The sequence below is a fragment of the Schistocerca cancellata genome, chromosome 1 (genome assembly GCF_023864275.1).
Source record: "Schistocerca cancellata isolate TAMUIC-IGC-003103 chromosome 1, iqSchCanc2.1, whole genome shotgun sequence".
NCBI classification, from domain to species: Eukaryota; Metazoa; Arthropoda; class Insecta; order Orthoptera; family Acrididae; genus Schistocerca; species Schistocerca cancellata.
In genome coordinates, this window is record NC_064626.1 from 596,797,260 (window position 1) to 596,810,192 (window position 12,933).

The 12,933-nt window shown below is 44.5% G+C and overlaps 1 protein-coding gene across 1 annotated transcript in view; it reads right to left on the minus strand.

The window, feature by feature from the left end:
- Window positions 1-12,933, minus strand: part of LOC126182131 (high-affinity choline transporter 1) — a 337,466-nt gene that overhangs the window by 137,800 nt on the left and 186,733 nt on the right. Inside the window, exon 4 of the mRNA XM_049924826.1 lies at window positions 4,454-4,561. Within this exon, the coding sequence (XP_049780783.1) occupies window positions 4,454-4,561 (108 nt within the window). The remainder of the gene's footprint in view (window positions 1-4,453; window positions 4,562-12,933) is intronic.

Consider the following 12,933-nt stretch of genomic DNA (forward strand, 5'->3'; position numbering starts at 1 on the left):
AGCCAGGCGCAGGCCTGTTGACAGTAAGTTATGCTTACCAGTGGTTGTGAAGTAGCATGGAGGCCACACGGCCGTATACTCACTGAAAAGAGTAAACGCAGCGGTTTGCATGGCGCAAGTTACACGCAGAAGGGGGCCACTGGCCCAACCCAGGTGTTACGAGTACATGACTCGGAGCAGCACGTTAGCAAAAAAGAGGTGCACAGCCATGTATAAATAGGCGCTGGTTCACTAACAAGGCATTCAAGTGTGACAGCTCTCCTGGATGACGGGGCGTGTCACATCACTGGCAACACGCGCCAGCAGATGGGGCAGCAGCATTCCAGTCCACAGCAGGTCGCTGGTTCGACCATCTGAGGCAACGCGGTGTCCGCAGCCAGCCAGTGGCGGGCCACGCCATGGCTCGCTACTGTGGGCAGGGTTGTCGGCTCCCAACACATTCCGGAGGCACCCTGAGGTGAGGGCCGCAGATTCGGACGCCAGATCGTGGGCGCTCATTGTCGCACGATCTTAGCCACGCCGGCAAGGAAGCTTGCCACGGGCCGCCTTACAGCTCCCAGTGCGCAGTGCTGAGGCGGCAGGGATGGAGACTGCTGAGTCAACTGCTGGAGCATCCTGACACCATCACAATTCCGTGGCCGTACAAGCCCGACACAAAGCAGGGCGTTGCACGGTTCGCTGAGGCAGCCATTCCACGCCAAGCCGTTTTGCAGACATTGAAGTGGTGTCCTCAGCATTGCAGGACCTGGTGACGCAGGCCAAGCAGAACAGGGGCACTGTAACTGGAAATAATAAATCACTTGGGAAACTCGGACGAGTTTTAATACGGTGCAGTTTCCATCCTTGTCCAACATTCCTCTACATAAGAAACAGGCGACTGAGGAAGCTATCTGCATCACTAGCAATCATAGGAACCGACAACTTACAACCAGCACCAACGGAAGTTTCTAGTTTCGTTGCCCAATTTAAAATATACACTAAGATTTTATCTTCTTTCACCTAGAAGACATAGCCTTGTGAAACAGGGTGAACCTTTTGGAAACACAGTGTACTTGTCGTGTGAAGTTCCGTACAGAGAATATTTTCAGATATATGCAAGTGGTGGAATAACTTCAGTCATTACCGTTTTATGGATCTGAAAATGATACTGAAACTTTTCAAAGTTCTGAGAGCTCAGAGTCTAATGGTTCCACACAAACGTATAACGAGTTTCCTTGTCCCTGTTACGAGTTACTGGGCTATATTTTACATTTTATGAACTATTCAGTCGTTTGATTATTTTTGAAGTAACTGATGCTTGCCCATCGATTTTACTCCTTGTCAAATAAGACAGGCATAGATATTGACGCGTTGCTCCAGACGAGAGGGCGCGAGCCGCGGCGGAGAGCATGAAGTTGGAAGTAGGTGCCGATGGACAGAGCGTCGTGGCCGTAGTGAACCGAGGGCATGCTGCGAACGGCCGGCTTTGGGGATCGGCGTTGTGTACACGCCCGCTATGGGCGCTATGGGCGCTACGAGGTCAACGCGAGGGCCGCTGTCAACCGGAAACGTGTGCACCAGACCAAAGAAGGCTGTTGGCGCCGGGCCCGTGAATGTGGCACCGGGCTTTGGCGCCGAGTTTTAATAAAGGTTGCGGACTGGCTGCAGTACCCCTGGCCTTTCGAGCTATGGTAGGTGTTCCACAACTTTATTAACAAGTTCCTTGGCTTTCGAGCAGCTCGCTGCAACTTTGCTGTGCGTTTAAGGCTTAAATCTGCTTTGGGCTGTGATGGGAAGGGAAGCGCGACGCCGAGTGTGTGCTCTGTTTTCCCATTCACAGGTTAGTAATAAAATTTTGTAAGCCACTGACGCGACTACAATTTTCTGTGTGCAGTGGGTTTTCTTGAGGTGGCCTCATGGCGAAAGGGCAACGCACATTAAGCTGAAGCCAACTGCAGTTTTCTGTCTGTTGTGATGCTCTCTGTGATTTGCCCAGCTCCTTAAGTTACCTTGTATAGTGTGGGGTGGCACTGCCAGTTGGAAAAGATGAGGTAAAACTCCGCTTTCCACTGTGTGCAAGCTGAGTGAAAGTTTGGCGTGCCGTGTATGAATATGGCTTGGTTAATACTAATACTTCTTGAAAAGACTGAATTTAATTGTTTCTTGTACTGGTCAGTTACGGCCTTCTGGGACTAATAAATACGCCGAAGAAAAAAAAATCGCTGTATCAAGGAAGAGTTGTGCGACGTAAGCAACATTTGGTAGGCGTGGTTCTGCAGCTGAAAGGCTAAAAAATGTTATCTATTCACATCTCGCGCCAGTCGCATAAGAGTGGCGCTAGTAGCGCCACTATGAGGATGCATATCAAGTTCGCTTTAAATACACGCTGCATCGGTCGAGAGCATTAGCTACCTTTGAGGTTGGACGTGGTGACTTGATGTTAATCATGATTGCCTTTAAGGCGAGGAAGACCTCATTATCAATATCTCACTGGGTTTGATCGAGTTGGTGTAACACGGCTACGAGGAACTAGATGATCCTTCTACGATATTACAGAAAGACCTGGCAGTAACGTAGCTACTCGACATGATTGCTGGCAGTGGTGATCACTAGAATGTTTGGTCGCAAGATGATCGGGCTTTCCGACGGCCAAGTGGCGTTACCAAGAAGATGTGGCTCTGCTGCATCGTACTGCATCTGCTGCAGCAATCTGAGCAGCAGTGGACACCACAGTGACACAACGAACTGTTACAAATCGGTTACTTCAAGGAGAGCTCCGATCCAGACGCCCTGTGGTGTGCCCTCCGCTGACCCTAAAGCACCTCCATCTGCGACTTCAGTGGTATCAAGCGAGAACTCATTGACAGTCAGGGTGGAGGTGTGTTGTGTTTTCTTATGAACGCTTATTCTGAATCGGTGCCAGAAATGGCCGTGTGTTGGCTATAACGGGGTCAGTTGAGGGCTTGAAATTTCTTATGACAGCAGGAGCGCTCTCTTGTTTATCCCAAACACCCTGACTGCAAATCTGTGAATCAATCTGGTGATTCGACCTGTCTAGCTGCCGTTCATGATCAGCTTTCCAGAGGATGTTCTCCAACAGCATAACGCTCGCCCACGTATCACTATTATAACCCAATCTGCACTACGGAGTGTCGAGATATTGTCTTGGCCTGGTCGACCATCAGATCTGTCTCCAGTCGAAAACGAAAACATATGAGACATCACCGGACGACAACTCCAGCTTCACCCACAACCAGCATTAACCTTCCATGTATGACCGGGCAAGTGCAACAGGTATGGAACTCTATCCCAAAAACTGACATCAGGCACCTGTATAACACAATCCATGCACGTTTGTATGCTTGCGTTCAACATTCCTGCGCTTATACCTGTTATGAATGTACTAGCATTTCACATTTGCAATGGCTTATCTCACGCTTACATTAACTTGTGATCTTACAATATTTATCACTTAAATGTCACGTAGGCAAGTGTATTCCCAAATCTTCATTCCTCTCTATCTATTGATGTTGCAATTTTGTTCCGACAGTGTATTTGCTTATTCATATACTTATACTGCCAGTTTTTCTTGTGTGTTCTCTTCGTAAAATTACGCTTGGTATTGTGTAAGTAATCTAGCTGCTCTCAGTTATGGTCAGTTGTTTAGTGCTGTCTAGTTTTGCTTTAAATATTTAATCTGATTATTTATGTACTGGTCAGTTACGGCCACCGCTGGTTTAAGAATATTTGCTTAGTAGCTGATAGTTAATAACGCCCGCTAGCTTAATGCTGTGTTATTTGCTTTAAATATTAAACTGAAGTGTTTAATTGGTCAGCCAAGGCCGCTTACGTATTGCTATGAGGCTTGCAATCAAGATTTAATTAACTGTTTCAACGGTGAATGACTACCGTTTCAAACAATATAATTTGTAACGTTACGTGGAGACAGAACTGAGACTGCTCACTGGAATTAGTGGACTTGAATTATTTTGAGAAAAGTGTGATTGTCTAGAACTTACTGGATTCTACAGACTTAATACACGTCATTTAATTGAAACTGTTTTTCCTTACGCAAAAGACTCTGTAAAAGGTTCCTTTTACGAACACTATGCTGACCCTCGTCACACGGCTCAGAGTGATACACTGTTCATTGTAGACACGCTGGACAAATCGGGCAACTTCGTTCACGGTGTATCCATGGAAACGTGCGAACACCATAGTTCCTTTGTGACATTCATTCACATCTCCAAGTCTACCCATCTTAATGCGTTGGATCCATACAACCTAATGGCTCATACACACCACATTGCTGCTACGGCTTACGTCAGCGGTGGTGGGCCACGTGCCCGCCAGGTATGAGTTCTACACCTCTGAAGCTTCTCAGAGCATCCAATGTGCTCTTTTAAGATGAGGACAAATATTTTGTCACCTAAACTTAGTTATAGGATGAAGATATACGCAAGCAGAGACTTACCGAAGACGAGGCTGAGGGCGTAGCCAAAGGGCGCCTGGCACCAGACGAGCCCATACCGGTAGATGGCCTCGGCGGTGCCGTTGATGTAGCCGCCGCCCACCCACGTCGCTGAAACACAAGCGCCCTCCTATGAAACCTGCATCTACCTCCCAACGTTATGTACTTCAACAACAACAAAATGTTTATTGAAGTGAAACCCTTCAGTGCTCAAGCAAGTACCAGTTTTATTTAGACAACGGATCTGACGCAATTGCATGTATTTTAATCGTTTATGCCCAGGACAGTACTATCAAGAAATAAAATGCATAAAATCAGAAAACATGTGACGATGTCGGCATTGTTCGAAACTAGTACTGAGAATAAAACCACAATATAATTGGATTCTTTGATTTCTATAAAGTATGCAATCAACAGTTGTTAAGGACTTCCGCCGCTTCCAAAATCAACACAATCATTCTCTTGCGAGCAAAACAATATACATATGAAATAGCCAGTATATATTCAGTTCTTGTGGTACCAGCAGAACAAGAATATCTGCTTCCTATTTCGGACTGTATCTCTCTTACTCACTGAAGAAATAATGAAACTCTGACAAGCGAAGCCACTGAAAATGGTATGACTACGGAAAAAACATAAACTTCGGTACACATCATATCACTTACGATAGAAGGTGGTAAATTAATTACTATATACAAGTACCCGAGGATGTCGTGAGATATTTTCATTTCGAGAGGTAGATCAGAATTAATAACGAAAATAACTAAGTTCTGGAACTAACGTCAGGTTTACATCTACTTTTACATTTACATCTGTACTCCATAAGCCACCTTACGTTGTAATGCAGAAAGCCTCTCTTGCACAGTTGTGTAGTTGGCTGAACGTCTCCGTGGCGCTTTCACGCTTTCTAAATGAACCTGGAACAAAATGTGCTGCTCTTCTTTACATGTTCAAAGCCTTCATCTGCCAGAAAGTTTCATATCAGTGGACATTCCGCTGCAGAGTGAAAATTTCATTATGTTTTGGATAGCTGCTGTATTATAACTTTTTATTTCATCCTATTTCGTATGTATGAATTGTTCATGAAATAAGTATGCAAACGATGCACTTGCGCTCTTATTTTATGTTTACGCACTTACGTGAGTGCAGCGACTCCTAAAATCTCATATCTAATCGCTGAACTAATTTCGTTCGTCTGATATTTTTGTACTTCGGATGTTTTCATCTCTTGTGAACGCTGTCTTTCGTTGTCTTGCTCTCGCAAGGTACGGAAGCCATTCTGCTGTTCTCATTGTAAACATTATTACGTAAATGATAACCAGGTTTCCTTAACATAGTAGCCGGCCGAAGTGGCCATGCAGTTAAAGACGCTGCAGTCTGGAACCGCAAGACCGCTACGGTCGCAGGTTCGAATCCTGCCTTGGGCATGGATGTTTGTGATGTCCTTAGGTTAGTTAGGTTTAACTAGTTCTAAGTTCTAGGGGACTAATGACCTCAGCAGTTGAGTCCCATAGTGCTCAGAGCCATTTGAACCATTTGAACCTTAACATAGTATGAAGATAAATTTATTCAGCCTCTTTTTATTTCTAACAAAAATCACGTTACTTTTGTATGATTTTTAATTGGTACGATGTGTTTTCAGAGGATGGTGGTACATTGTTAGCGGACGTTAATGACGGAACGCTTTTCGTGTTGAGTCGTTACTTTTAACTGCATCTTCCGCTATACGTCTCTGAGATACTTAGACCGGTTATTTTATTTGTATCTTGCAGTAATTTCACGCAAGTTAAGCAAAGAATGATTCGGTCATTCGTGTACTGACAACGACGTCGTTGTGTGGCCTGTACCAGTGCTACAAATTTTTGATCTTGGTTAATTTTCCTTACACGTTGCGTTCTCAGCTTCTCGCCGAATTTGGTGTGGAGCAATGTTTGTTTACCGCGCCGAACCGTCCGTATGGCAGACGACAGTACGCGCAACCACCATCTGGTGTCACCTACCCTTTTTCTTTAATTTATGTTAAGTCATTGCAATTACTTTATTTGAATCTATTGTAAGGGCAGTAACGTGTCACTGCTATTCAATCAGATATGGAATGCAAGTAGTACATTCTGACTGTCGTCGCCATATGTCTTTTTAATATTGTAGAGTGAGGTTCTGGCGTGCCCCTTTTTTCGACTTCTGACTAGGATTAGTCAGGGTACACCTAGGTTTGTTTCCATGCTGTTGGTGTTATTTGTAAAAGGGTCCTAGAATGATGATCGCACGTGGTGCGTTCCGGGACTGGGTATATTTACTGCAATGGGATCATTGTGGATGTTATGAGTGAATGGCACACTGTCAATTTGTAAAGTGTTGTATACTGGGCAAGAGAGAACCCTGGCGGTTCCTGTCTTAAACGTACTTGAAATTTTCGATCACAACGGTGGGCGGGAAGTGTTGACAGACGTATTATAAACAGTTACTGTAAGTAAGATTTTTGTTGTTCTTAATTGCTTTAATGTTATCTGGGGTTATCTCGGGGTTTGAAAGGTTACGTAATGCCGCTCATGCTAGTTATTTAATGGACATTATTTTAAGCTTGTTCAATAACATGGCTTTTGGTTTTACCTCTGCGCTGGGAGTAACTTACTAAAATACTGCGAATATTAAATGCTTAGTTAGCATGGTAGGGATGATTAGAGAGTGCGCTGTGTATAATAATTTAGTGTCAGCAAGCACCGTATGTATTTTAACACCTGTAAGCAGCGGAGCAACGTTCATGTCCAAGGAGTGAAGGTGGCTACTCATTATACTTAAACTGCTCAGTTAACCTATATAATTGTATACGAGGACTTTTACTGGCATGAAGTTGTTTAATTTTTATTCTCGGAATTTGTAGTACTTAGGTAATAAATATTGAGTAAGTCGTTCGGCGCTGTATTTACCTAGCTATCAAACCTGTGTAACAACACCTACGATCTCTGAAAGAAAATACGATGAGACAAAAGAAGTTGATCAGATCGTCAGGGGAGACTAATATTTTTACTTTTATAGAGAACTGAAATTCAATAGTAGGAAAAGGAAAATAACGAAAATATGTTGGAGGAGATGGACTGAGGGAAAGGGATTAAATGGGAAGCGACCTGGTAGAATTTTAAACAGATCACAATTTAATCATTGCTAACACTTCGTTTACGAATCGTGAAAGAAGGCTGTACTGTAAAGAAGCACCGTAAGTAACTTGCAGACCAACTTCATAAACAAAACGCTTTTTTTTACCTAAAACAACCAAAAATGTTCAAACGAATGTATCCACTTTGAAGAAAAACCACAGAAGATGTTTTATAAATAAAAGCGAAACGTGTCTGGTGTAATTATTTTTAGTTAAATTGCAGTCAGCTCAAGACGGATAACCTATAGTAACAGAAGGTTGTACTCGTTTAGGTTGATGAGATCTAGAGTCTCTAGAAGGTTTGAAATAGATTATATCATAATAAGACGCACACTTATAAACCAGGTTATAAACTGGAAATCATTTCCAGGGGCTGATGTGGTGTGCGACCATAATTTATTGGTTATGAACTGCAGATTAGAACTGTAAAAACTGCGTAAGGGTAGGAAATCATGTAGATTGGAAAAACATAAGTTGAAAGAACCATAGTTTGTTGTTGATGATGATGATGTTTGGTTTGTAGACGCTCAACTGCGCGGTCATCAGCACCCATAGAAAATCCCAAGTTTTACGGAGACCAATCGAGTCACTGTCACGAATGACGATGATGAAATGATAAGACCCATCGTTTGTTGCTCGTATCAAAGGCATCGTCGACCAACGATTCAATTAAGCATACAGAATGTAATATAGGCGTCTAAAATTGAGACTGACAGAAAGTAAAAATGCCTAAGCAGATATAGCTAGAGGAAAAAGGCAAAGTTGTAGAAGAATACATGCCATGAGAAAGTAAATGCCGCCTATGAGAATATTAAAGAAACTTTTGGAGAAAAGAAAAGCACCTGTATGAATGTTAAGAACTCAGGTGACTCTGAAAGGTCAGTACTAAACCAAAAAGGAAGGATGAAAAGCAAAAGGAATATATACAAGTTCTGTACGATGTAAATGAGCTTGAAGACACATTATACAAATGGAAGAGGAGTCAGATGAAGATGAAGTGGGAGATGTGATAGTGTGTGAAGAATTTTACACAGTACTGGAAACAAGGCCTCAGGAACAGAGGACACTCCGAATTATTCAGATATTTGGGAGACAGCATACAAGATACACTCCTGGAAATTGAAATAAGAACACCGTGAATTCATTGTCCCAGAAAGGGGAAACTTTATTGACACATTCCTGGGGTCAGATACATCACATGATCACACTGACAGAACCACAGGCACATAGACACAGGCAACAGAGCATGCACAATGTCGGCACTAGTACAGTGTATATCCACCTTTCGCAGCAATGCAGGCTGCTATTCTCCCATGGAGACGATCGTAGAGATGCTGGATGTAGTCCTGTGGAACGGCTTGCCATGCCATTTCCACCTGGCGCCTCAGTTGGACCAACGTTCGTGCTGGACGTGCAGACCGCGTGAGACGACGCTTCATCCAGTCCCAAACATGCTCAATGGGGGACAGATCCGGAGATCTTGCTGGCCAGGGTAGTTGACTTACACCTTCTAGAGCACGTTGGGTGGCACGGGATACATGCGGACGTGCATTGTCCTGTTGGAACAGCAAGTACCCTTGCCGGTCTAGGAATGGTAGAACGATGGGTTCGATGACGGTTTGGATGTACTGTGCACTATTCAGTGTCCCCTCGACGATCACCAGTGGTGTACGGCCAGTGTAGGAGATCGCTCCCCACACCATGATGCCGGGTGTTGGCCCTGTGTGCCTCGGTCGTATGCAGTCCTGATTGTGGCGCTCACCTGCACGGCGCCAAACACGCATACGACCATCATTGGCACCAAGGCAGAAGCGACTCTCATCGCTGAAGACGACACGTCTCCATTCGTCCCTCCATTCACGCCTGTCGCGACACCACTGGAGGCGGGCTGCACGATGTTGGAGCGTGAGCGGAAGACGGCCTAACGGTGTGCGGGACCGTAGCCCAGCTTCATGGAGACGGTTGCGAATGGTCCTCGCCGATACCCCAGGAGCAACAGTGTCCCTAATTTGCTGGGAAGTGGCGGTGCGGTCCCCTACGGCACTGCGTAGGATCCTACGGTCTTGGCGTGCATCCGTGCGTCGCTGCGGTCCGGTCCCAGGTCGACGGGCACGTGCACCTTCCGCCGACCACTGGCGACTACATCGATGTACTGTGGAGACCTCACGCCCCACGTGTTGAGCAATTCGGCGGTACGTCCACCCGGCCTCCCGCATGCTCACTATACGCCCTCGCTCAAAGTCCGTCAACTGCACATACGGTTCACGTCCACGCTGTCGCGGCATGCTACCAGTGTTAAAGACTGCGATGGAGCTCCGTATGCCACGGCAAACTGGCTGACACTGACGGCGGCGGTGCACAAATGCTGCGCAGCTAGCGCCATTCGACGGCCAACACCGCGGTTCCTGGTGTGTCCGCTGTGCCGTGCGTGTGATCATTGCTTGTACAGCCCTCTCGCAGTGTCCGGAGCAAGTATGGTGGGTCTGACACACCGGTGTCAATGTGTTCTTTTTTCCATTTCCAGGAGTGTATATGAGAGTTGTGAAGCACCCTCAGACTTTGCGATGTTTCTGGTTTTGGAGTAATAAGCTTCCTTTCATTCCATAGTTTGGCTGCGATTACGGTAGATGAGGCCTTGCGTAAGAAATGTGGTGAGAGACGGTGAGTACCAGTTCACTGAGAAACTGCTTTAGTTTAAGAGGATAATCTGATTGGCTGCCGACACAGGAGCCAACGCGATAAGCTTTTAGTTCCATTTTTTTAATTTTTGATAGAGTATAATTCATATTTTGTGGTATGTCAAGCTGAATACAAATAAAAGAGCAATCTTTAATCCACTTATTTCGGGTCTTATTTTTTATAACAATTTTCATCAGAATAACAACATTCAGACGAAGCACTTGGTGAGGCTTCGGCTTCCGCTAAAAGGGCGCTACGAAGCTGAGTGATTCGGGCTCTCTCGTCAGTCTGAAGCATGGGGATTGAACGGAACGATTAACACTACTGGCCGCACAAATAAGATCCCAGATGCGCGCCACACAATATTGTGTTCAGATAATGCGACTCTGCGTACAAAGCAGAGAGGAGTAGAGTAACATTGTATACAATTTTTATGAACATGGTTTCTACAAGACTTAATAAAATATAATTGTGATCGTTTCTAATGTAAACTGTGATACGTGTGACTTTGTAACCGAAGATATGCTGAACGTCTTACTAGCAATTTATAGCTTTATCTTCTTCGTGTTTTGTCAGTACAAAATCTGTTGGCATCTCCAGTTTCGAACTTATCATTTAGTGGATTTGAGAGCGTTACCCAACTCACCAGTTATTTTACAACGCACTTCAAGGACAACGAACTGGCGGCTTGCGCAGGTTTGTGCGGTGTAAGGGAATATCTGCGTTTTACCTTCAAGCGGCAAAACACGGGTAGCCCCTTATATGTCCTGCATTTCCAATACAAGTGGAGACTGCTATATCATATTCGTGGTTCCATGGAGGAGAGTAAGTGAAAGAAAAACTAATGTGAGGAAAGACTGTCGATTTGGACACAGACTAAAATCGTCATATTCAATACTGAGCTTAGTTAAGATTTTGCTGCATGGAAACTCAGTAAACTCGTCATTTATATCTATACCCATTTCTCACCACCACTACTTCTCCTTTTCTCCCTGTCGTACTGCCATAACGTGAAGAAGAATGTAATAACTCATACTCCAAAGAAAGCAAGTGTGAATATTTACGAACATGATCACAAAATACTGACATGAATATTTACAGAAAAATGGAACAATCGGTATTGCCGACCTCGGCGAAGACCTGTTTGGAATCCTGAGAAGTTTAGAAATGTGCGAGGCAATACTGATCCTACGACTTCCCTGCGACTTATGTTAGAAGATAGACTGAAGGAAGACAAGCGTACGCTAATCGCATGTCTAGATTTGGGAAAAGTTTTTTGAATACGTTTCCTGGAAAATACTCTTCAAAATTTTGAAAGTAATAGGCTTAAAACACAGGGAGCGAAATGCTATTTACGACTTACAGAAAATAGACTGCGGTTGTAAGGGTCGAGGGGCATGAAAGAGAAGCAGTGGTTGAGGAGGGAGTGAGACATGGTAGTTGCCAAACCCCTATGTTATTCAATCTGTAGATTGAGCTAGCAGTAAAAAAAAAAAAAAAAAAAAAACAGGGAGATATCTGGGAGGGTGTTTTAATTTCACGGAGAAGAAGTAAAAACTCTATGGTTTTGTCAGAGACAGCCAGGAACTTCAAGTGTGTTGAATGGAACACACAGTATCTTGAAAAAAGATTATAAGATGAACATAAACAAGAGAAATATAATAAGTCGGATTACATCAGAAGACACTGAGGGAATTAGATTTGAGAATGAGACACGGAAGATAGTAAATGACATCCTACATTTGGTCGGCAGAATGAGTGACGATGGTCGAAATGGAAAGGATATGAAGTGCAAACTTGGCAACAAAAGAAAGAGCTTCATCAATCCAGTCTTCGCACTGAAGGCCGCAACAACAACGTCACATCCAATAGCATAATTAACACATTGGTGTCAGTGTAAGATTTTCAAAAGACCGAGACGGCCATCTGATAGTAGGCGAGTGGACTGGAGGAACAAGAAATAAGAGTCCTGATTAAAAAGTTTGTAGGATGGGTTTAGTATCTATGGACGAGTAGTACAACGGACGACAACTGACATTCCCAATTCTTAATAATAACTTTTTATTATTCAACTAAGAAACAGAACTCAAAATACAGTTTCTAGGGATGAATGTCCATACTGCTCAGTCACAAATAGAAAAGTCAATCCTTGACATTTGACGAAATACATGAAAGCCTAGTGGGCGGCAAAGCAGAAGGGTGCCGATGATGATCGGTGATAGGATCCTATAACGCGAGAGTTTGTGTGCCCTGGGACCACGGTATTACCGGAAAGTCGGGCGTCGGCAATTTACGAGAGTGCGTTTCCATCAACGGTAGCTGGCGGTGGGACGATGGTAACTCCAGGACGTCGGGCATCGGGGAAGTCGTAGGTGATGGTTCGATGAAGGCGGCCACCACTAAGACGACGTAAACTAGTCCAGCGAAGCATGGCACTTGGAAGCGACTGACGGAGGACCAGCTTAGTGTCGACGACACGTGGTCACGGGGAACACGAAGACGACGCCAGTCGATGGGCTACAAATGCAGCCAGCATGAAGCCCGGAGTGGGCATTCACTCAGTACCGTATAAAGGAGCGATATTATTGAGACTATGAGTGGGCACGTGACATAGTGTAGGAAGGAGGTGACCGCCACTGCAGTGCTGTTT